Here is a 25752-nt window from a genome sequence, read left to right as displayed (position 1 = left end):
ACGGAAAGCAGGATTCTGATTTGAGATCAGGACTTCTGAACTCATGGTCCTGACAGGTCTCGCTGCTGAGACTACAAGATTAGAGCTCCAGCCTTGGTGTTTTGCAACTGGACAAACTTGTTGATGATTGATTGATTGTTTGATGTTTGATGAACAGGAAGTTCTGGCCAGAGGAGTTCTGCTGCCCTTAATTAACCAGCTCAGTGACCCGGATTACATCAATCAGTTCGTCATCTGGATGGTGAGACCTGCTCTGTTCTTATAGCAGAGGAGTGTGTTGTAAATGTTTATGCTTTCCCTATAAAACATTCTGTGTGTGTTTAGATTCGTGACTCAAGCTGTAACTATGAGGCCTTCATGAACATCTTAAAGCTGACGGACAAACCGCCTGAGCTGGAGGCTGTGAAAGACCGAGTCCTGGAGGAGCTTCAGCATCTCCGGTCTCTGGACACGGGCGCAGACGGTACACACACACTCGCTACACACTTATTTTTACACGCATATGCTTAAATGGCAGGGGTTTTTTTTTTCATTTGTTTGGTAAATAATTTGCCAGGGGAATTCTGGGGTTTATTTTGGAAAATATGAGAGCAAGTTCAGGGCTTTATAATAACAAACATTGTTTACTCTTCATTTTCTCTCTCTCTCTCTCTCTCTCTCTCTCTCTCTCTCTCTCTCTCTCTCTCTCTCTCTCATACTCGCAGATATCAACATAATAAAAAATCAAATCAATAGTTTGCTTTTTGTGAAGAAAGTCTGTGAAACAAGGATACAAAGGCTACAATCAGGAAAGGTAACCGAATCCCCCGGTTTCATTTACACTTCCTGTTTTATAATGCATTAAAATTGTTTTAAAAAAAATTATATAATGAATTCATCAAAAACAATAATATTTGCTAGGAATATTTTTCAGATTATTTTAAACAATAAACAATTGCTCCTAATGCATTTTCAGCATGCACTGTTAATTAATGTATGTTTTGTAGGAGTTTCATGTAATTAAGAAAGTTATACAAATAATTATACAGACAAATAAAATAAATAATTACCGTTATCGGATGTTACTTTGACTTTCAACATCAAATTTGACTTTTTATGAGCTTTTTAAATCATCTCGCTGATATAACAAATTATATCAGCTGTCTGACATGTAACATTTCACCCTCAGAATGACTAACATGTTTTGGTTGTTTTTGCCAAACAGGAAGTTGACGCTTTGAAACTCGCGGCTAATTTTGGGAAGTTGTGTGTGATTCCGTTGGAACATATCCTAGTGCATAACATCGCGCTGCAGTTCTTCATGGGTGAGTCGAGACGGATGCACACAAACTGTCCTCTCGTTTGAAATCAGTGTTTCCCCTAGAAATTTCCAGCAGCAGTGCTGTTATGTGCCGGATGTTGTTACCAAGCCGCGAGTCCGGGGGCACGTACCTCCGGAATATTTTTTTTTTAAATAACCCCTTAAATCATGAATTCTGCCAAGTTTTGTGGATAGAAATTAACCTTTTGAGACATACAAATATGACATACCATCAACATATTATTGCGGCACGTACCTTGAACTGGTCACAAACAGAAACCTTCATTTTATAATTTTAGACAGGATTATTCATGTTTTTCTTTTGTGTTAATTTTCAGCTATGAGGTAGAAATTGATATGGGGAAAATTAAATGGCACAACCCAGAAAAAGATTAAATACAATTTTGAAAATGTATCTTAATGGCAAAGGCCACACCCAATCTGTGAGCACTTTCATAGATGATCTCTAAGGCTCTATGGTAATTGAATGCTATTGTGGGTGACAAGTTATCAGAACACGTCTTTCTACTTAGTGATAAGAGAATGTAGCCTACAGTATGTTTAATGCCTTAAACGTAAAAAAGATCTGTTTATGATTAGCCTATTTATAACTACCTAGTAGTGTTGTCACGGTACCAAAATTTCAATATTCGGTACCAGTACCAGTGAAAATCCACGGTTCTCGGTACCAATTTCACAGTTCGCACCGCTTTCTCCTTTCCACAAGCGCTTGCTCTCCCGTGGCGTCTGTCGTTTCTATGCAACCATGAACGGTGGCGCGCCTGGAAAAACGTTATTATGAACGCCTACTTTTGAAATAACGAATTTGCACGCGCAAAAAACGTTATGGCACCTTATGGCAACGTGACATTAGCCGAATCGAACATGTGGCTCTTTCCTCCTTTCTTGTCAACCAGTGGATTCAGAGCCACCGCATTAGCGACGCCGCCGTTCGCCATGTCTCAGTGTTTTTAGGCTTGTAAGTGAATGTCGTGAAATTACTGATCATGTGAAGATTTTCGCTGCGCCGCTGCTGAATACATTGTAGGGGAAACACTGGAAATACATCATCAGCTCGTCCCTTATTGCTTTTTATCTCTCTCTCTGTAGACTACATGCAGCACATGGGTGGTCAGGCAGTCCTGTTCTTCTGGCTGACGGTGGAGGGTTACCGGGTCACGGCGCAGCAGCAGTTGGAGGTCCTACATAGCAGCCAGAGAGATGGAAAGAAGCCGAGCAGCCAGACAACCAAAGGGCTTCTGAGAGCCGCTGCGGTCGGCGTCTACGACCAGTACCTGTCTGAGAAGGTGGGGTGATTTAGATTTACCGGTTCTTAAACTTCACAAAAACACACAACTTGAGGTTTGTCACATATAGGGTCATGGTATAATGACATATTGTGGCGAGTGAAGATATAAAGTGGCTATCGTTAGAGATTTCGCTGTATCATTTAGATTGTAGTATGTAAATATATCTGTGCAGCACAGTACTACATGAAGTTATTGACACATTAGAATAAGAAAGAAACATGCATGAATTATAAAATACAGATTTTTTTAAATGTCTGAAGTGCTGTAAGCCATGAAAAAAGAATCAATGTTGTCACTCGCGCTGAAGCATGCAGGAAAACGCCTTTCTCAGACAGCATGCAATCCCAAATTCAGTTCTTTTTCGTGGCTTGTTGCTCTTAAATGGTCGAATACACATTTGTGTCAGAATGGCCATCGTGTGAAGGTCTTAAAAAAATTAGGACAGCATTATACCTGTCCTAATATATAAGACCTAATATACCTGCTCTCATCTGTGTCAGTAATGTTAACCAAACAACAAAAGACAAGGTGAAAATCACTGCTCTTGACTGAATAACTTTTGCAGCTTTAATCAATGTATTCATAATTCATACAGTGTTGACTTGATTTTTAATTTCTGTAATATTTCTTACATGTTAAGTAAACTTACTGTAACTGACAAACTTTATTTTGTGTGTTTGTTCTATTGTATTTGTCCTATTGTTTGTAATTGACTAATATTTTGAATATTTTGTACTAATTTATTTTGTATTTTAAATAACTATATTGTATGTATTGTTATCGTGAAATAAGATTTTGGTAATATCGCCCATTACATTACATGTCAGTCAGATGGTCACTTCCTGTCTAGTTGGCCCATGAAGTGATAATTGACAGATTCTTGTTTCAATTAGGCCTCTCCTAGGGTGGAGGTGGACGAAGCGTCCGTAACCAGACTGGCTCAAAAACTCAGCAAAGAGGATCCCACACCGGAGATATTTGATGAGATCCAGAGAAAGGTCAGTTTTCTGTGCATATATGTGTGATTTGTGTATTCTGTCCAGTATAAAGCCCACTGATTGAGCTCACTGTGTTTTTCAGGTGTATGATATGATGTTGAGGGATGAGCGGTATTACCCGTCTTTTAGGCAGCACCCGCTGTATGTGCGGATGCTGGCGGAGCTGGACATGCTGAAGGAACCCAGTTTCAGGGGATCTGATGATGGGGACGGAGGTGAGAAACCCACACGGGATCAGATCTGTCATGAATGACTGCAACAATGAGTCTGTTTAAAGGGACACTTCACCCATTTGCAATAAGCTTTGCATTGTTAGAAACCCAGTCATACTATTGAATTGTCGTGCAACACTCTTTCATTTTTCCCTGATATGGGAGAAATCTGTTATTTACCTCTTACACTTCCTCCTACAATGACGCAAAAATTTTGCGTCATTTTGCGTCATTGTAGGAGGAAGTGTAAGAGGGGGGGATTTCAGTTGAGACTACAAGCACGTCCCTCATCTCGGCCAGGGGGCAGGACCCGCTCACGCTACAGACCTATTACAGATCAGTGGGTGGGACTTTACTCTCTGAAACTGAAAGCAATATCCTCCATCTTGTTTGTAGCTAAGCTAACAGGCGCTGTGGAGACAGATGTAAAGTTATGACAATAGTGGAGGAGAGTGCTCAATATGATATAGAGGAAGAGGATTTCGGAAGTCTGATGCTTGAATCAGGTGTTTGTGGCTACCTTTACAAGCCGCATTATAGCGAAGAGCAGCCGAGGCAGAAGACCTGCCTGCCGCGGACGAGGAGCCCGGACTGGCTCGAGTTAGGGCGGACCGGTGGCGCCGGTGATCTCACTATGCAACTACGAACCGCTACGAACACAGAGATAGAGTCCGTCTGCGGCAAAGAATTTCAACGATGACAATTTCTCCTGGACGAAATCTCTGAATCAGACGAGGACACGGACGTTTGTGTTGTGAACTAGTTTCCTAGTTTCGCACCGCATATGTTCTGACTGAACATCCAGGTACCATGCAATAATTCACCTTTTCGAAAGAAATACAAACGAGGAGTAATGCACTAATGAGTTCGCCAACTAACTAGACATTTTGTGTGAATGTGAAATTAATTTCAAGCTCTGGTGGTAGCTAGCCTTGTATACGGAAGAGTGATTTCTCTTATACGCAGATATGCGCTTTCTTGATTAGTGGGAGTGGCTTGCGGAGCTGTGCAATGTGGTGCATTGTGGGAGTTGTTGTCTTTCATACAAATGCGTCCTGAAGTTATTTTTTGTCTTTTCTCGGTCACAAAGGCACCAAATTCAAAATTTCTTTTACATTTCGACTACATATATGACCCACTTTAAATAAAAAACAATGTTCAAATGGGTGAAATGCCCCTTTAAGCATAATTTTCTAAGGCTATGTCTACATTAATCCGGATACATTTTCGTTTCAAAATGTTCTCCGTCCGCACTCGCATTTTCAAGCGTTTTCCAAAAGTTTCTCGTCCACACTGAAGCTTAAAGGGACACTTCACCCATTTGCATTAAGCTTTGCATTGTTAGAAACCCAGTCATACTATTGAATGGTCGTGCAACACTCTCTCATTTTCCCCTGAGACGGGAGAAATCTGTTATTTACCTCTTACACTTCCTCCTACAATGACGCAAAAATCGTCATTTTGCGTCATTGTAGGAGGAAGTGTTAGAGGGGGGGATTTCTGTTGAGACTACAAGCACGTCCCTCATCTCTCCCAGGGGCCGGGACCCGCTCACGCTACAGACCTATTACAGATCAGTGGGTGGGACTTTACTCTCTGAAACTGAAAGCAATATCCTCCATCTTGTTTCAAGCTAAGCTAACAGGCGCTGTGGAGACAGATGTAAAGTAATGACAATAGTGGAGGAGAGTGCTCAATATGATATAGAGGAAGAGGATTTCGGAAGTCTGATGCTTGAATCAGGTGTTTGTGGCTACCTTTACAAGCCGCATTATAGCGAAGAGCAGCCGAGGCAGAAGACCTGCCTGCCGCGGACGAGGAGCCCGGACTGGCTCGAGTTAGGGCGGACCGGTGGCGCCGGTGATCTCACTATGCAACTACGAACCGCTACGAACACAGAGATAGAGTCCGTCTGCGGCAAAGGATTTCAACGATGACAATTTCTCCTGGACGAAATCTCTGAATCAGACGAGGACACGGACGTTTGTGTTGAGAACTATCCTAGTTTCGCACCGCATATGTTCTGACTGAACATCCAGGTACCATGCAATAATTCATCTTTTCGAAAGAAATACAAACGAGGAGTAATGCACTAACAGGGCTCTAGAGTACGACCAAATTTTGTAAGTGTGCGACTAACATTTTTCCTAGGTCGCACCGGTGCACCTAACGTCCTCGCATCCGCTGCCTCTCCACGAACGTTTGTTGGCGTTTGTTCTCCTTTGACGGAACTCACACTCTTCTCTCACGCGATGCCACAGCTCGCACAACACGACAGCCCTGCTTAATGAGTGACGACGGAGGACAGAATTAAACATTCAAACGTACCCTGGTTACACTTAAGGTCTGTTATATTAGTCTGATTTTATTTTAAATTTCGGCTTCCAAAGATTATAAAAAATAATATTTTGAGGTAAAATCATTAAAAACTACGTCCATTTAAGACATAAACTGTTTTTAGTGAATCTCAAAGCCGGTAATTTTGACACGCTTTTGTGTACAATTGATCGTTTAGACGCGCACAATCTGCACATGAAACCGAAAGTATAATTTGCTTGTCTCGGTCTGTTTCGGAGCGCGCGCCGCCATGTGAACATCTCTTGCGCAGATTTTTGTGTTTTTAATAGCTCTTTCAATTATTAAACGCGTCCCGCAATTTAGCAACAGTAGCTAGACTGCATTTACAACAATCACCGATCGTGCTGATTCTGAGTTTTAGGGAGAAATGACAGCGTTAATGCTGCGAAGGGAAGAAGTTGCGCGTAGTTAGATAGTTATGGAAATAGTTGGGAGAATATGGTGCATCAGTAGCCTATTAGATCTGCACCCGGTCTTAAAGGGGCCGCAGTCTAATAAACATGCTGACGATTGCGCCATTACTGCAAATCAAACAACAAGAGAAAAATCACTCACAGCTCTTGAAAGAATAAATTCAGCTTTAATAAGCATTAATCTATTTATGATAAATTTTACAGTGTTATTTTACATTTTATTACTTTATTAGATTTCTTTTTAGACCATGCCTGAACAGTAGTAGGCCTTCCTGAAATTAAAGCACTGGATATGCCTATATAAAGTGTATCTTTGTTTAATTGTTTATCTTTTGTTTATCTATTGTTTATCTTTGTTTATTATTTATAAAACAAAAAGAACCATAAGAATACAGTTAAAGTACTGTATCGATAAGCAGTATCGGTAAGAGTAGGAATACCGTTAATAATTGTGCTTCAAAAAATAAATAAAAGTTTTTACCTACACCTTCTTGTTTAAATTCATTTACATAATATATATGAATGTGTATAGAGTGTGATAAAAAGGTGACCTTAAAATTGTGGCGTTAAAGGTGATACAGCCGAGGAAAAATTTGGGTGCACCCAAATTTTGTGCTGGTGCACCTAAATAAAAAAGTTAGGCGCACCAGTGCAACCAAGGCAAAAAGTTAGTCTGGAGCCCTGACTAATGAGTTCGCCAACTAACTAGACATTTTGTGTGAATGTGAAATGAATTTCAAGCTCTGGTGGTAGCTAGCCTTGTAGACGGAAGAGTGATTTCTCTTATACCTGATGGAGTTTTTCGGTTCCTTGCCACTGTTGCCTTTGGCTTGCTCAGTTGGGGATATTTGGGGATATTTAATTGAATTAATCAATCAACGATACTATTGATCAGCATTACCGAACGTAGACGTTCCACTAGAAACAAACATTGATGTATTGTTCTAATTTATTACTGTGAAGCTGCTTTGATACAACCTGTGTTGTGAAAAGCGCTATATAAATAAACTTGACTTGACTTGACTTATAGGCAGATATGCGCTTTCTGGATTAGTGGGAGTGGCTTGCGAAGCTGTGCAATATGGTGCATTGTGGGAGTTGTTGTCTTTCATACAAATGCGTCCTGAAGTTATTTTTTGTCTTTTCTCGGTCACAAAGGCACCAAATTCAAAATTTATTTTACATTTTGACTACATATATGACCCACTTTAAATAAAAAGCAATGTTCAAATGGGTGAAATGCCCCTTTAAATCATCTTAATGCACACGCAAAAACATTATAAAAACTCACTGAGATGATGCCAAGAGATCAGACATAATACAAAACGCAATTGCTGTCCTTCAGCAAAACACGGGGTCAGTTGTAATTAATTTTTCTGTCATCTTTGCAGAAATGTAATATGAAGATTGTACAAAGTAACATTTATCTTGTGAAAATTAATAGCACATAGCAGGTACATACGGGTATAAACAGATATCTATTGGTACGATATGCGTCACATGACTAACATTCGTCATCGTTTTCAAATACCTCAGTTTTCGTAGGACATAAACACTTCAGTGTGGACGAAAGGCCAAAACGTAGAGAAAGAGATGAGTTTTCAAATGCATCTAGATTTGTGTAACCGTTAATATTTCTGTTTCTCCAGAGTCATTCAACGGGTCTCCAACAGGAAGCATTAATTTAGTAAGTTAAATAAAACATATCTATATTTACATACATTGTGCTGAATGTATTCGATTTGTTTCTAATGAATGTCTGTTTTTTGTAGTCGTTAGATGATCTCAGCAGCGGGAGCGTGGATGAGTCTGCTCAGCTTCATGCCTTTATCTCTGATACAGGTGAGAGTTTTACCCTTTTTTTGCTGTTTTTACCCAAATTTCAAGAGTTCAACATTGTGTCCTAATCATTCACTATGCGTCTAGTCATTTCTGTCGTGTTGCTTATCGCTCATCATGGCTGGACACAAACTTAAACCAGCATGGTTGTAACCATGTGCAATGCTTGTGTCTTTATTGCATTGCACATGCTTACACAAATCTGGAGAGGTGAATCTAATGAGAAATAACCAGGTCATATTTCACCCTGATATCAAAAGGAAAAAAAAAAAAAAACAGGTTTTGTAATGCTGAAGAAAATTAAGGCAATGTTCTTAAATGTCATGAATATAACATCACAAATATCCTTATGCTCCTAAAATAAGTTTCATCTATTTTATGCATAATATAATTAATTTTTTCAAAAAATTAATTAAAAAAAATTTAATTTTTTGATTCTGGGGTGAAATATGACCTCTGGCCTGTTCTCATCTGCAGATGTTCTTCGAGTTCTGATTTCTATTTAATTCAGTTACTTTCTATTAAACGTGTTATTTCAGATCTGTAGAGATGTTCAGTGTTCACTTCTTCTCATTTTCAAGCTTCATTTATTTGAAGGATGCAACACTTTTCCTGCCACTTTGTTTTCATTCTTATTTTGTGACTGTCATTCCATCAACTTTATTTCTTTATTTTCTTACATTCATTTTCTTTCCCTCTGTCCCTGTGTGGCTTTGTCTTGTGTCGTTCTCTCTCTGCTGTGTGTCTGTCTTGTCGTTTCTTGTCCTCTTGCCCCTGCCGGCTCTTGCTCCTTCATTTCCATCGCTCCTGCCTCCCTGTAGTTGATGCTTTTCTAAACCAACTTCCTATGGCAGGCGTTTGCAACGATCATGGGAAGACGTACGCCCTCTACACCGTCACCGTCATACGCAAGAACTCAGACGGCAGCGAGGACATCTGGAAGACGTACCGCCGCTACAGCGATTTCCACGACTTCCACATGCGCATCACGGAGCAGGTGAGCGAGTCGAGGGGGAAGATGAAGAACTTTACCAATAAATGAACATCAGGCGTCACCGATCAGGGAAGATTGTTTGACTGTCTTCAAGTTATGCAGATTTAATTTTTTAACTATGTTTTGCTATTTTTATTATGTATTTTTTACATTTTACATTACCTTTGTTTTTACTATATAATAGTAAAAATGTATAAAAAAATTTACTCTGCATAACTTGAAAGGCAAGTACAACAATCCACCCTGATGTATAATTTCTATAAATTCTAATAAATTGTAATAAATGTTTGTTTTTGCCATTAGTGAGATTTGGGGGTGAAATGTGCTTAAGTCACAATGATGAATAATGTCATTTCACCCAAACTCATTTAAAAAAAAAAATACATTTTGAATTGTTTATTTGACAATTTGGAGATTTTCATTCTCTATAAGCAAAATATGTATTTTTATTATTGTTTTAATTTTGGTTGTTCTTGAAACAAATTCACAACGATTTGAATATAAGCATATCTTAAAATATATGGATGTAGCTTATATTGGCTTTGTAAAAATCAGATTTTAATCTACATTTTGCTACATTTTCTGTGCTGATTGTGGATGAATAATCAACTAGCCAAAATATTTACTAAACTATCATAGAAGGGACGAAGGAAGTGTAGAAAAACTAGTGTTCTAATTCTGCAAACACAGATTGCATGTTGGTCTGGGTAAGCTTAAAAATGTGGCCTGCCAGTGTAAACAAAGTCATTTTCTGACCTAAACGGCTTTTGTGGAGTTTGCTGAGATCTGTTTCCTATCTGTAGTTTGAGAGCCTTGGTCCGATTCTCAAGCTTCCTGGCAAAAAGACCTTTAACAACATGGACAGGGAGTTTTTGGAGAAGAGGAAGAAGGACCTGAACTCATATTTACAGGTGGGTCAGATAAGGACGTGTGTTTATTTGGGATTCTGCTAGCTCAGGTGTTTTGATCCAGGTGTGCTGAGAGCTGAATTTGTCCCGCAGCTGCTGTTGAACCCTGAGATGGTGAAGGCCTGTCCCATGCTGATACCCTACGTCTATGACTTCCTGGAAAACAAGGCGTACAGCAAAGGCAAAGGGGACTTTGCACGCAAGGTGAGAAACGCCACATGCAGAAAATATGCTCTGAATAATCAGTTAAGGTGTATATATCCAGATATAGTCAGAAATCTCTTGATATAAAACAATCTAAGCATGTTTTTTTTTTTTTTACCAAATAATCACAAGAAAGAATCATATTTATCCATTTTTATTTCAATGCATCAATAGAAAGAAGTCTCTTCTGCTCACCAAGGATGCATTTATTTGATCAAAAATACAGTAAAAAGTCAAATTGTTAACATACAATTAACATTTAAAATAGATGATTTCTATGTGAATATATGGTCAAGTGTAATTTATTCCTGTGATCAACGCTAAATTTTCAGCATCATTACTTCAGTGTCACATGATCCTTCAGAAATCATTCTAATGATTTGCTGCTCAAATTTACCAATCAATTTAATGCATCCTTGCTGAATAACAAAATCATTCTGACCGATTTTTTTTTTAACAGAGGTGTATATTATTGCAAACTACTCGTATCAATACACTGCAGCAGAAATCATTCATAAATTTAAGATGAAAACCCCATAGACTAAAACACAACTGTGTTGGACTTGATATTCTTGTCACACTTTTGATGGAGAGATTGACAGACTAAAGGTGCGTTCACACAAACAGCATTTTGGAGTTGCCAAAAGTCATTCAATTCACGATTCTGGACAACGAGGAAAAGCAACCACTGGTGGAGCGGGAAAGTTGAGCAGGATTAGCAGTGGCAAAGACAATTAAGCTCCCATGATCCACGTCTTGATATACAGTTGGATACTAACATAGCGACTAACAGAGATTAAATTGAACGCAACCCGATGTATTCATCCAGAGGGGAGCGGCATACTTGTTGTCTGATGGGATTCGCAGTTTTTGTAAATTTGTCCTGTTCTCTGGACTCGGACAGATGGACACGTTTGTGAATCCTCTCCGGAGCTCCATGCGGAACGTGTCCAATGCCGTGAAGTCACTGCCGGACAGCCTGGCTGAGGGAGTGTCCAAAGTCTCGGCGGACATGGGCCAGGATATTAAGAAAATTGGCCAGGATATTAAACAGTCCATATTTAAGGTAGAGCACGACTAGAGAATCACAGAACACAGCGAGAAATGCGAAAGACCTCAAAAACTGGACGCTTTACATACACTTTTATTTAGCCTATTTCTGTATAACTGGGAAACTTTAGTCAGTAATTTCACATGCATAGCTGAGCAGGAGCAAAACACATGTAGGCAAAGCATTTGCGCTCGACTGGCGTTATTTGAATATATTAATTTTTTATCAGTGAATGCATGACATGAACTCCAGATGTTTCTGCTCCACAGGTTCCTCCTTTAATCCAAAAGTCTGACATCGATCCCGAACACTGCCGCGTCTCGGCCCAGCTGGACGACAACGTAAGTCAACATCACATCACACTTGGCCAGATCGCTCTAACACAGCCTCAAGAGGTCTGTTGTCTTGTATCGCAGCACAATATGTTTTAAGGCACTGATAAATAATGACATTTTAATAATTAAAATAAAAAATTCTAGTAGAAAGTTTATAGTTTAATGATTAGAAGCAAAGATATTATGTTTGTATTAATTTTAGTGATTTTTTTATTTTCTTTTATTATTATTATTATTATTATTATTATTATTATTAAATACTATTTTTTTTTTATTTTACAGTACAGTAGTATTATTACCACAGTAATATATTCCTTTTTTGATTTCTTTTACTTTTTATAATTTAATAAAAAGTATTATTATTATTATTATTAAATGTTTTTTTTTTTTTTCATTTTACAGTACAATATTATTATAACCATATAAATGTATATCTTAAATGATTTAAAAAATATAGAAATATTATTATAATTATTAAATGCTTTAATTTATAGAATTTATATAAAATGATAATAATAATTTGTTTTAAAGAATTTTTTATTTTACAGTACAATAGTATTATTAGCATAATAATGTATTTATTGATTTTTACTTTTATAATTGAACAAATATAGTCATTTTGAAGGGGTACCATAATAACAAGCTGTGTCAATGCAAAATCCACATTTTAAAGGTGATATTAAAAAACAAAAAGTCTTCCTGGACCTCAGACCCTCCTATGAGGGTTTGCCTCTGTCACCTTTTTTACCCCGATTAGTTTGCATCCCTGTTTATTGGTAGTTCAGTGGTTTTGCATGTGGTTTATCTAATCATATTGAGTTTCATCAATGTTGGTTTGCTGTAAGGTGGATGATAATATTCCTCTGAGGGTGATGTTGCTGTTGATGGACGAAGTGTTTGACCTGAAGGAGAGAAATCAGTGGCTGCGGAGAAACATCAAGAACCTCCTGCAGCAGCTCATCAAAGCCACGTATGGAGACACCATTAACAGGTGCGATGGACACGTGCACTCTCGTGCGCATTACGACAGTATTTTTCCTCTCTGCTCAACGCCAAACGTTTCTTTATGCTTCACTGCAGGAAAATCGTGGATCACGTCGAGTACATGACCTCGCCTGAGCAAGTGTCTGATTATGTGAAGAGATTCAGGTGATGATTGCATGCGTACTCTCTGTTCTGAAATATAAATGGTTGTGGTTCTGACTTCTGACTGGGTTTTTGACTCCTCAGAGACTCTTACTGGCCGAACGGGATTCTCGCCGAGACGCCGCCACGCAGAGACAAAAGCCTCCGTATGAGGACGCGGGTCGCCGCCAAAACCACACTCCTGGGCATCATGCCAGGTACTTACAATGAGTATTGTGGAAAGTGCTATACTAGAGCTGCATGATTCTGGATAAACTAAGAATCAGTTTTTTTGTTTTTTTTAAATAAAGATCACACTTCTGAGCAAACTAAACAAAATAACTTAATTTACTAGAGGTTCTAACAAAATGTTAATTGCTGCAGTCTATTTCAAATGTTTTATTAATATGAATTATATAAAAAAAGAAAGTTTGAGCGAATTATTCAATGACTCAATCAAATACTTCACTTGTTTCATTACTGGATGAATCAGCGTTTTTGAACGAATCTTTTGAATGAATGATTCAATGACACTCACTTTCGCCACCTAGTGGCGTTACGATGTTATGGATGCAATCATTATTTGAAGCATCAGTTAACGTAATTTACTAGAGGTTCTAACAAAATGTTAATTGCTGTAGTCTATTTAAAATGTTTCATGAATCCAAATTATAAAAACAAAACAAAAAAAAAAAAACGTTTGAGTGAATGATTCAATGACTCACTCAAATACTTTATTTGTTTCATTACTGGATGAATCAGCGTTTTTGAACGAATCTCTTGAATGATTGATTCAATGACACTCACTTTCGCCACTTAGTGGCGTTACGATGTTATGGATGCAATCATTATATGAAGCATCAACGTTTATTCCAGTACTTTTGTGGTCATTTGAAAGTTTTTAGCACAGAAATAACAATACTGTGTGGTTGAAATGAAGTGGTTGTTTGTGAACTGCTTTTTTATAGGTTGTTTAGACACAGGAGGATCATTGTCATTTAGGAATGAGATCGCGTGGGTGTTTGAATGGAGATTGTGATCTTTTAGCGATTAATCTTGAAATTTTGACTCTCTTCTCCTGCCATCAGATGAGTTGAAGCACATCATCGGGGCGGACACCACGCGCAAGGGCATCCTGCGTGTCTTCGACATGTTCCAGCACCAGTCTCTGAACCGGCGGCTGGTCTACGTCTTTCTCGAGGGCTTCCTGGAGACCTTGTTTCCTCAGTACAAGTTCTCCGACCTGTTCGTGAAGCTCCACTCGCGCTCGCCGCGTGTGCTTAAATACTCACTAAAACTGCGCAGCTTGCACAAGAGGTGACAGACGGACGATTCTCCCGCCGACGCAGAAGAGGAGTCGTCAGGCGCGTGTGTTTCGACACACACCTTCCTCTTAGTGCCTCCTGGCTGTTCTCGTTTAAAGCACTGCATCGACACGGTTGTAGCATAGAGGATTCATCTTACCATCGTGAAGCGCACTGTCCGACACTTCGCTCACCTCTGAACCACTAAAGACTGAACACTGAGCGATCGTCCTCTCCGTTCGTATGTTTGCTGGGATGACACTGTGTAGATACATACGATTTTTGGGGTTTGTTTTGTATTCGGCAGTGGTCGAACTCATCGTCAATACAGTATGGTGAACGAACCAACCTATGCACCTTAACACTCATTACAAGCAGAACCGTACTATGATGATCTTCATCTACAAACATTATGTGGCACTGACACTGTAATAAGCGTAATGTTATCCTGTTGCATAGAGTGGGCGGGGTTTAAAACAGGCCACGCCCCTCCGCCTTTCACTTACACATAAAAATGACTTAATCATAATCTAAAGCCCTCAAACACATCAAATGAGGACAGAGATGGTGAATTTCACCTAGCGTGTGTTTGCATGGGCGGCGGCGGCGGCTACGTGGAGTTCAGCGCATACAGAGATATGCTTTAAACGAATGTACCCGTCTCTAGTGAGCCTGTGTGTGTGTGTGTGTGTCCTGTTTTTATAACTCAATCAAAGGCTCATGTACATGTGTTTGTTTTTTAAAACGACTTTATTTTAGAATAGCAAGTGTAGCACTAAACTGCAACTGTCCGATGCCGAAGACTGTTTGCGCGTGAGATATAGAGCCTTAAATCCAAGACCAAGAGACGTGTGCTGTAGACGTAGCTTCCCCGCAAACACACACATCAAGGAGATCTCGACTGGCCTGATCAGAGAATACGTTATTCTTTGTTGTGCAATATGTTTCTTTAATGCATGTTCTCTAATAATCGTGTATGGGATAGTTTTCAAGTGACAAAATCGGAAACCACACGAAACTCTTTCAGAAACCACCTGAACATTCCGTTGTTGTAAATGGCTTGTTTTAAAGGACTTGTTTTATAAGTCTGGCTTTTATGTTTGTGTTGGGGATGCTTTTGTGTTTTTTTAATGTTTCGTCACTCCTGCCGTTTTCTTCACGATGGATTTTGGCGTGATTTTTGCTTTTAGGGACGAGTGAAAGCACATTGTTGGTGAACGGAGGCTCAAAACATGCAAGCAGAGGTCAGAGGTCGTCTGGCGTCAGAGCACACAGGTTAAACACTCTTATGATAAACATGCACGGATCATATTTCACCCTTATGTGAAAGTACACAACTAAAGAAAATTATGCCCTTTTTTTGCTTTGTAACATCATTTTCATGACGATTATACACATTTCCCTCCTTAATTCTCATTACTGTAATGTGAAATAAATACATATTACCATTCAAATAATAATATCTATAAAAATAATTGACAAATAATTAAACAAATAAGTTATTTTTCATGTTATGTAATAATTCGATTTTTCTTTCAATTTAAGTAATGAGAATTTGGATCAGAAATCGTCATGGGAAAGTTAAGTCTTTACGCAAATATGTTATTTATTTCGATTTTGGAGTGAATATGACCTGTCTCAGGTTTCGTGAGCTTCATCCAGATATTGATGCCAATAGACAAGAACTAATTATGTGATTTTAAAATAAAAATAGCACTTAAACTCTTAATTGAACTTTATGATGCTCTTATTTTGTGGCTGTTTGCTGTGATTGGCCAGCGTCACACGCAGGTTTGCTCTTTCTCTACTGTGATTGGCTGGCACTGAGAAGCTGAACTCTGCTGTGATTGGTCGAGTCACACAGGAGCACACTTCCCCTTTAAATTCACTCAGTGGTTGATACAAATGTTTCAGATTCCTCATTTGATTTGCTCTCTGAATCCCCGTCTGTATGAATCTATGAAAATGAACTGTGCATATTGGTGTATAGTACGTGTCAGCGGTGTGCCTAAATGTACTGTCAATTATATTTTCTTATTTTTCTTTAACGAAGTAAGTCGATTTGAATGTCATGGTCGTTTTAATAGACTGAAAAGGACTCTAAAGGAGTAGAGTGTTTTGCATTATGCTTCTAAAACATTAATTTTGAGCAGCTTAACTCAGTATAACACTAATAAAATTAACTCCAACTCACTGCCCTGATGAGACTGCTGTCGTTACTGTGTGTGTGTGAATGACGGAAATAAAGAGTCGACTAGAATTAAGCATGAGAACTCTGAAAGTTTTACATTTATGTTTCGTGTGTGTGTGTATATATAACGATTAATCGCGATTAATCGCATCCAAAATAAAAGTTTGTGTTTACATAATATATGTGTGTGTACTGTGTATATATAAATACACACATATGCATGTGTATATTTAAGAAAAAATGTGCATGCGTATACCTGTATATTTATATTATATATAAATATTTTATATATAAAAAAACACATTTTCTTAAATATATATATTATTTATATATACAAAATAATCATACACAGTACACGCACATATATATATATTATTTAAACAAACTTTTATTTTGGATGTGGTTAATCGTTGCACAGCCCTAAAATATATATATATATATATATATCACAAGTGTGGGCAACAAGTCTGTTTTAAACCATTTTTAGTTGATTTATGTGATTCTTGCATTGATTTAAGATCTTTTAACCAGAAAAAAAATCTCAGACACTGTTTTTTTTTTTTAAATGCTGATAATATAATTTTCAGTTATGGAAGATATTAAAAATCTACACCATTTAGTCTTTTTCCAAACTGTCCAATCTTTCAGAAACGGCATTCTCATGATAAAATTATAATTGTTCTAGATATATCATCAAACAACTGAAAATATGATTATCTGTTTAGTACATTTGAAAACTCAAATAGAAAAACGTGTAGGGTTTTAATTTTTAAAAATTAAATTAATAAATCATAACAGAAAGCCCTGATCTGCTTATATACTTATACGTGAGAAGCATTGCTTATGTGCATGTAATCCATCATCAAACATATACATCAAAACTGCCAAACGTCAGATGAAATGTCGATTCAGGAAGAGGATTAACAATTTGCTTTTTTTTTAATTAAACTTTACCCACATTTTAGTGTTAAAAAAGAATGAAGCATAATAAGAATAAAATTAGTGTTGTTTAAAAACAACAGCTCTGTTCTATCTTTTGATATAGGCTACTATGTGTTATATAATAAAATATTGTGAAAATATCCATGAAAGCTTTATGAAATTTATCAAAAATGCTGGCGGGAAAGAGTTAAAATGCCAACCAATATTTAAAACGTCGATACAAAAATGACTTATATTTAACATCTTATATGCCCAGAATAATTAGTATTTCTGAATGCAAAGAAAATTCTCCCAACAACAACCGCAATTAAAGAAATTCCATGAAAATGTATTTATTAACAATTTGTGTATTCTAGTAGAGTGTTTGTTCTTATGTATTTCAGCTTTTTTTTTTTTTTTTTTTTAAGTCCCCGCCATAATTATTCCATGTATTGCAATAAATTGAATTCATTCAATAATTGAATGCGTGTTTGTTTTGGTGTTTTCTTCTTACATTGCGTGGCATTATTGTTGGTGACGTCAAGGTGGCGCCAAAAGCACACAGCAATGAACGAGAGTATTTCTAGATGCAACTGTGGTTATTATGGGAAGGAACTCTTTAGACAAATGTCAGGTTGTGTGAATGGCCTGAGGCTCTACATCTAAAGGCCAGAGTGGTTCAGTGACTCTTCTGCTATTCTTACACACAGAGCTGTAGTATTTTTGTCTTATTCCAGCCACAGATTCCCCAGCAGGAGAAATGACCATCTGTCTAATTACTGCACCCTAAAGCACTGACTTCGACATTACTCACATGCCAAAGCGGGCTATTTGAGTTCGTGTTAGTGAGTTTATATGAACGTTTTCAAGACTGGAGGCATCTAGTATCGAGCTAGAAAAAATATATACGTTTATTTATTCTATTACATTTTAATCTATTTTTAAACATGTTAGTATTTTAAATGGTTCACTTACAATCAAATTATTTTAGTTAAATTATTTTATTATTAAATATAAAATACATTTATTGAATGTATATTGTTCAAATAAATAACTCGGTAGATTTTATTATTATTATTATTATTATTATTATTTGTGAACTGGTTCTAAGACGAGGTAAATGAACACAACATTCAGCTTGTATGAATATATTTGAACAGTTTTTTGGACAGTTTGATGAGAAAAACAACCAACAACATGGTAGGAAAGGAATCATCGATGACCTCACTTTGCATCGCGCTCGGTTTCAGCCAATCAGGGGCGTCCTCGATTAGGCTTTGTTGTGGAATGTCAGGCATAGATGTTTTCAGGCGACAAAAGAACTTCCACTCTGGTTTTACTTCCGGATTGAGTCAAATTGAGTCAAATGATTTGACTTGCACGATAAATAGCGGTAGAATCTTTGATAAGCTGTCAAACATTAGATAGGCCTTTTCAGATCAATGTCCCATTTGAGTTTAACATGAATAATTCTTAAATAGCCTGGTGTATTACCATAACGTTGTACTTTGAATATCTATATAATTTACCAACCCATTTGTTGTTTGTAAAATTAAATATTAGAAATAAATATGAATATTTTCTCTCTTTTTTTGCGTCATGATAAGAACATCGCATATCACTAATAATGTATCAACGATAAATAGTCTAATGGCAAATAAAAAATAATAAAGTCCTTATAATATTTTATTGAAGTTATAGTATTGTTTGTGCTTTTTGCGGATGTAATACTGGGCTACATAATTAATAGATTAAGATAAATTGACTTTCATAATAATATGTCATTACATTCGCGTGTCTTCAGCGCCCTCTGTCGGACTCGTCCTGTAACTGCAGCGAGAGTGGAGACGCTAGAAATGAGCTTTTGTAGCTTCTGTGTGTTTGTGCCGCTTGTGTTTGTCTATTTCAGGAAGAGGAGAGGAAACTCAAGCCCTGGCATGTGTGGCAGAACATTCTCCCGCGGCTGTCTGAGATGTGTCGGGCTCTTTTAGGCTTTTAAAGCGCCAGTCCGGCTTGGTTTGCGCACGAGTCCCGGCGCTGGAGGAGAAAGAAGATGTTGCTGCGGATCCGAGAGCAGGTCTGTGATCATCAGTTACCTGAATCACCTCACCTCACCTGTGCTCGCATCTCAGGCTGTGCTGCTGCTGCTGCCTCGAAAGTGCCAATCAAACAGCAGGCTAAGCTTTTAACAATCGCAGGCTTCAGTGGTTCAGCGTTGGGTTTGTTGCTGCAAATGATGCGTTGTTGCATTAATGCACTCTATGCTTTTTTCTGTTTACCTAGCGTTTAATTTTTTGGCCCTAATACCCTTAAAGTATGTGCGTATTATCTGCGTAGTGCTCAAATAGGATAGCACGGACATTAACTTTTTGCCACATAAACATTTTCATTTTAAATTTAAATGAATGTATTAGATAAATAGTATTTTTATGTTTGTCATTTCATTAACTGGTTACAGAAGCCCTAAAAGGCCATGGATTATTATTATTTTTTTGTCTTGTTTTCAATAATTACATTTTCTCGTGATCTCGACATAACAAAAGTTGTTCTATAAGTTACACGACTGTGCCAACAGATGGCAGTGTGGCGACAGTACACTCTCAGTGTGAATTGTGTTTCAGAATCAAACAATTATTGTAAAAAACAACTACTTTTTTATGTCGAGATCACACACACACACACACAAAAAAAAGCCTTTGCCTTTTAGGGCTTCCGTAGACTGGTTGACATTTCGTCGTGTTCAAATATTTTGAATTAATTTATTTATTAATTTATAATTATTACTATTATATTTTACATTTTCTTTAATCTTTTTTTTCATTAAATGGTCTTTTTGGCTAAATTAACATATTTTTATATTTTTTGACGCCATTTCGTTTACATTAAATTTTTTTTTAATTATTATAAAAATGTTTAATGTCTTAAATCTGTTTTGCAGTTAAGTTAAATCGCCTTTTTTGCTAATTTTTTTTTAGAAGCAAACAGTCATGTTTAATATTTGCCATTTTACAGTCAAGTTGATCTGCATCATTAGCTGTGATTGACAAAATTCTGGCTGCTGTTATAAGTTCTGCTTGGTGTAACATGAGGGATTTATGACTGACAGAAAGAAAGTTTAACAGCAGTCTGCTTATTAAATGAAGCATCATTCATGCAACTAAAGCAAACCTGCATTTATTAAACCCTTTCCCACTTTCTTCGTTTTGGGCTGTTAGATTAGGTTGAGAGGAGAAGATAGTGAACAAACAGAAGCGTTCATCCTGTAAATAGTCATATAAATGAGACTGATGTTAGAAACGAGTGAAAACACACACAGGGTTGTCTTTCAGAACAGCAGGCCGTGGTTTTTGTTTGTATGCTGGTTGAAAACAGAGAGAGAATGAAGACTGAAACATCAGCCAGAACCTGCTAAAGAAAACCTGAACTGGGTTACATTGGTCTAGTTGTTCTGCAGGGCCAAACCCCCTATAAAACCATCAAACCAGCACAGCTAAAACACACTGCGTTTGTCTGTACAGTAAACACTGTTTATCATGAATCGACACCTTTTCTCATGCGGTTGTGCTTCTCGCGTCCTCTAGAGGGCGTTTGACCTCATCAAATCCAGACTCTATTCTGAGACTTTTAAAGTCCCCATTAAATCAAAATGCGACGTTTTTTGGATTTTAGTATGATCATGTTTGCCTTACTGTTATCTATAAGCTAGTGCTCCAAAACAATGACACAATTCACATTTAGAAGATATAAGCATTCAATTAAAAGCTTACAGTCTCTCACTGTCCAATCCAATGCTCATTAGAATCGAAAGCTCCGCCCCCTTCATTATAAACAGACGCTGAAATTGGTCACTTATTCACACATTTACTATTTTCTACATGGTGAATGGCACATAGTGCACTATATAGGGGATATGGAACAATTCAGACAATGTAAATAAACTTTCCATTGGGGCGAATGAAGTGTCACGCGAACCGCCACAGCTCCTGTCCAGAGACACGAAACACAGAGCGGATCATAAAATTATTCGAACCCTTTTGAATTATGCTGTATTTTAAGGCAATATGGAGGAGATTATGAGAAACGGTTAGAGATCAGTTGGAAACTGCGACTTTACTGAATTCAACGGCTCTGGACGAGCTGTGATAGAAACTAAACGCTATTGGCTGTTTTATAAAAGGGGAGGAGCTGTTCAATATGCCCCGCCCCTTCTTCCTGATTCAGTGGAAATCACATCAACACATTGAACAAAGCACTTCAGTGGGCCTTAAAGTTCCAACATGTTTAATTACTACTCAAGTCTTATCAATCATTATTAATAACAGTCTTTTAATGCTGGTTAATGTAAAACAGTTTACACAATCAACGGCAAACTCCATTCTAATACAAAACACAACTTTCACGTTTTTCCTTGTTAAATATCCTGTTTGTCGCTAAAATCCGGATCTGCCCAGTAGTTCATGTATAGCTTGTGTCTAGCATGATATTTTTGTCAGTTCTGCTTGTTTTTAAAGAGGTCAGTGAAGGTCGCGATTCGCTGATACGAATCATAAAATGATTATTTATTCAAATTCAGTCCGCAAAGTCTATCTATGGCGGGTTTCAAAAGTATGAAACTAGCTTGTTATGATGCCTGATTTCTCTTGATTCGGGTTCCATTCTGCACTGGATCTTATTATAAACAGTATTTCTTAGTGACAAATCAGACTAGATTGATAATATCAGCCATATAACAGTAACCGTCAGAGTGTGTGTATGTGTAATGAGATAGATTCCGTATCTGGCTGGCAGCTTGTGATGGCAGGTTCTCATTGGTTGCAGTCTCGGGTAAGAGGAGCTCGTTATTGGCTGCAGGGGCTCAGGGGGCGGAGCTTAGAGGACTGTTCGATGCTGCAGGCTTTTACAGAGACAGAAGTCATTTCAGTTCTTATTTCATAACTCAGTTTTAGACTCCAGGGTTCAGGGAGGAAAATGTTTTGCTGTGTCTTGCATCATTATGTCAGATTCCTGCAGTCCCAGAAATGCTTTGCAGTCATAATTAATTGTAAACTCCCTTTTTTTAGTTCATCATTGCAAAAAAACTAGGGCTGTCAAAAGATTAATCACGATTAATCGCATCCAAAATAAAAGTTTGTGTTTACATAATATATGTGTGTGTACTCTGTATAATTATTTTGTATATAAATACACATGCATGTATGTATTTAAGAAATATTTGCATACATATACTGTATATATTTATATTATATATAAATATACTTTTTTAAGATATAAATTACACATTTTTCTTAAATATATACAAGCATGTGTGTGTATTTTTATATACAAATTTAATTATACACCGTACACACACATATATTATTTAAACACAAACTTTTATTTTGGATGCGATTAATCGCGATTAATCTTTTGACAGCCCTAAAAAAAAACATTTTGCAAGTTTTACTGTTATATTTAGAAATTTGTAGACTTTCTATTTGAGAGTTGAATTGTTAGTGTAGGTTTAAGTTACTTTTTATGAATAAAAATCTAACTCTAATGTGATATAACTGTTTGAGATATTACCTAACATCAATATTAACAAACCTACTGTAGTTATAAACGCATTAAAAGAAGACAAGTAACTAATCAGTCCCTTCAGATTGTAGTGTGGCCTGCGTTCATTCATCAAGCTTGATCATTCGGCCTTGTAATCAGAGTTATTGTGGAAAAAAACATGTATAAACACTTTGTTGTGTCGTATGAATATATCACTAAATACAAAGCAACATTTGGTCCCACACCAGCTCCTAATGAGTGAGCGACGGCTTCAAGCTGTAGTTTTGCTTTTTTCTACTCTATTTGTGGAAAGCTCCTTAAAGTAAGCGCTGCATGTTGTAATGTAGACTGTCACGATTCTGAACCCGTGACTTCGAGTACAGTAAAGATCCCTGACCTCTGGAATGTGTTCAGGGAACACACGTGTGATTATCAGACTTTCATGCTCACTTTATGGTCTTGTTTTTTTGACACAAGCGTGATTTGGATAAGTCATTTGTTTGGAGAGCGTCTGCCAAGAGCATCAGAGCATCTGAATCTTGTTGTTACAGGCTTCAGTGTCGTCAGGCGTTCTGGAGACTCTGATCAATCTCGTCACACAAAACAGTCTGCTACATTTTTACCTTGTCTGAAGTAAATCGCTTGTGCAAAAACCACCTGAGGTGTTGTGAGTGTTTGCCAGTGTGTTGCTGTGCATGCTAGTGTTCAGTAGGGCTGTCAAAATTGCTCAAAAATTACGTTCGAATATTCCCTCTAAAAAACACACGAATATTCGAACTATTCGAACATCTGGTTGCGCATTTTGTCAATGACGTACATTACGTCAATAACAGGACAAATTAATACAAAGAGACATAACTACTTGTATAGGTAGTTTATTTAAGTTTAAACATATTTGACAACGTATTACATACACAAAAACAAACAAGTAAATCCCCTAATGGCCAAGACCGCAGACCTCACTCACTCTTGCTCGCTCACTCGCAAGCACTCTTTCTCTCTCTCGCCCTCACCCGCTGCGTTCACACACCAAACGCGAATAGAGCGTCTGCTGGCGCGAGTGATTTCAATGTTAAGTCAATGTAAAGACGCGTTTACGCGCGTCTGGAGGTCTTGTGGCGCGAATGAGGCGTCACGCTCTCCGAGCATCAAACTTTTGCTTTTGACGCGCAAATTGAGTCCAACTAGACGCGAATCCGACATTGAACGCTCCGAGCGAGCTGTGCTGTGGTAAAAAATTTAACTTTTCCTTGACATGAAACGGTAAATAATCAAACCAGTGGAAGCCTGCAGTGCATGAAACTGCTGTATCTAACCTACCTTATTCATGCTGCGCAATATCTATTTAGTCAGTACTCTTTAGTAATGTTTCTGTTTACCGTTAACGTTTCTTCCTGTTACCTGTCCCTGACCCCTCAGGCAGCGCGCCCACTCGCAAAGCTGACAGCCGCGCCTCTGCTACCGCGGGCGTTTTTCCACATTCGAATATTAATTTTCACATTCGAATTTCTGTTTTTTAAAACTATTCGAATATATATTCGAATTTAGAATATTCGTTGACAGCCCTAGTGTTCAGTCCGGCAGAATTAGTTTGGATATTTTTGAGCTAGGCGCTGTGGTTCCTCAAATCAGAAACACAAACACTGTGTTGTGCAGAAATCACATCTGATTAATAATTCTGTGAGACAGTTGAAGTGTGTGTGTGTGTGTGTGTGTGTGTGTGTGTGTGTGTGTGTGTGTGTGTGTGCGCGCGCGCGCGTTCGTGTCGCACATCTCTCCATTAACGAGTGTCAGGCTGTCAGCAGTTTGTTGTAGAGAGAGAGACAGAGAGAGACAGAGAGAGAGAGACAGAGAGAGAGAGAGAGAGAGAGACAGAGAGAGAGAGAGAGAGAGAGAGAGGGGGGAAGGTGATGAGATGAGATGAGATGAGATGAAGATAAGTCACAGATCAGACATGATCTCAGAGAGATTGGACACACACACACACACACACATACTCTCTTACACACACTCTCAAAAAAAAATTGTCAAGAAAGTGAAGCCTATTTTAGGCCTAATTTGGATATTATTTATGACAGTTAAGCACATTTTTCTACTAAAATTCTTCTTATAATATATTTGAATGTTTTACTTGAACTTACTGAAAATACTTTAATCAAATTATCTAATAATATTATATTCAATAATGAATTAAAATCAGCATTAATTAAATTCTGTATAACAAATTGTACCAAGATGTATAATTACTTTAAAATGTGTGTGTATATATATATTTTATTTATTTATTTATTTATTTATTTTTCAATTACATTAACAGTCATTTTAAATGTGTTTGAATAAGCCCTGGATGCTTTTTTTTTTTTGCTTCATATTCCATATGCAAACTTAAATTCTTTTGATTTTGAGGTGAAATATGACCTATGTGTTCTTGACAGGTTTTATGAGATATACCCCGAGATATACCCCAATAGCAATCTGTTACAGCTTTCCTTTATAAAATAAAAAATGATAAAAAAATATATATATAGTAGCCTAATCCCCAAAGGCTTTTCCACATTGAACTCACTTCTGGAAACAATTTTGTCTCAAAAGTAAAAAACAAAACAAACAAAAAAACACAGTGACCTTGTCCATCGTCCTGACAAAGAATAATTTGATCTGTTCCTGAGTGTGTTTGTCCCATCAGCTCTGCGCTTCATATTTCACTGTGTTAAAGGCTCGTGCTGTCGGAAGCTCGCTGCCTCATTAGAAAAC

General features: G+C 37.5%; 1 protein-coding gene across 4 annotated transcripts in view; it reads left to right on the top strand.

Annotated features, from left to right (window-relative positions):
- Window positions 1–16613, top strand: part of snx13 (sorting nexin 13) — a 33483-nt gene extending 16870 nt beyond the window's left edge. For 2 of the 4 annotated variants that reach the window (XM_081376791.1, XM_081376793.1), the window contains exons 9-26: window positions 158–241; window positions 325–463; window positions 705–793; window positions 1205–1304; window positions 2411–2607; window positions 3504–3608; window positions 3691–3823; window positions 8241–8278; window positions 8364–8433; window positions 9285–9427; window positions 10228–10335; window positions 10426–10536; window positions 11441–11602; window positions 11857–11928; window positions 12768–12913; window positions 13003–13071; window positions 13153–13265; window positions 14136–16613. In XM_081376791.1, the coding sequence (XP_081232917.1) occupies window positions 158–241; window positions 325–463; window positions 705–793; window positions 1205–1304; window positions 2411–2607; window positions 3504–3608; window positions 3691–3823; window positions 8241–8278; window positions 8364–8433; window positions 9285–9427; window positions 10228–10335; window positions 10426–10536; window positions 11441–11602; window positions 11857–11928; window positions 12768–12913; window positions 13003–13071; window positions 13153–13265; window positions 14136–14368 (2112 nt within the window). In that variant the 3' untranslated portion in view covers window positions 14369–16613. Of the gene's footprint in view, window positions 1–157; window positions 242–324; window positions 464–704; window positions 794–1204; window positions 1305–2410; window positions 2608–3503; window positions 3609–3690; window positions 3824–8240; window positions 8279–8363; window positions 8434–9251; window positions 9428–10227; window positions 10336–10425; window positions 10537–11440; window positions 11603–11856; window positions 11929–12767; window positions 12914–13002; window positions 13072–13152; window positions 13266–14135 lie in introns of all 4 variants that reach the window. The other 2 variants (XM_081376790.1, XM_081376792.1) reach the window with 1 other exon arrangement.
- The last annotated feature ends 9139 nt before the right edge of the window (window positions 16614–25752 follow it).

Source organism: Scardinius erythrophthalmus (assembly GCF_964197995.2).
Source record: "Scardinius erythrophthalmus genome assembly, chromosome: 10".
NCBI classification, from domain to species: domain Eukaryota; kingdom Metazoa; phylum Chordata; class Actinopteri; order Cypriniformes; family Leuciscidae; genus Scardinius; species Scardinius erythrophthalmus.
This window is presented reverse-complemented; position numbering and strand designations above follow the sequence as displayed.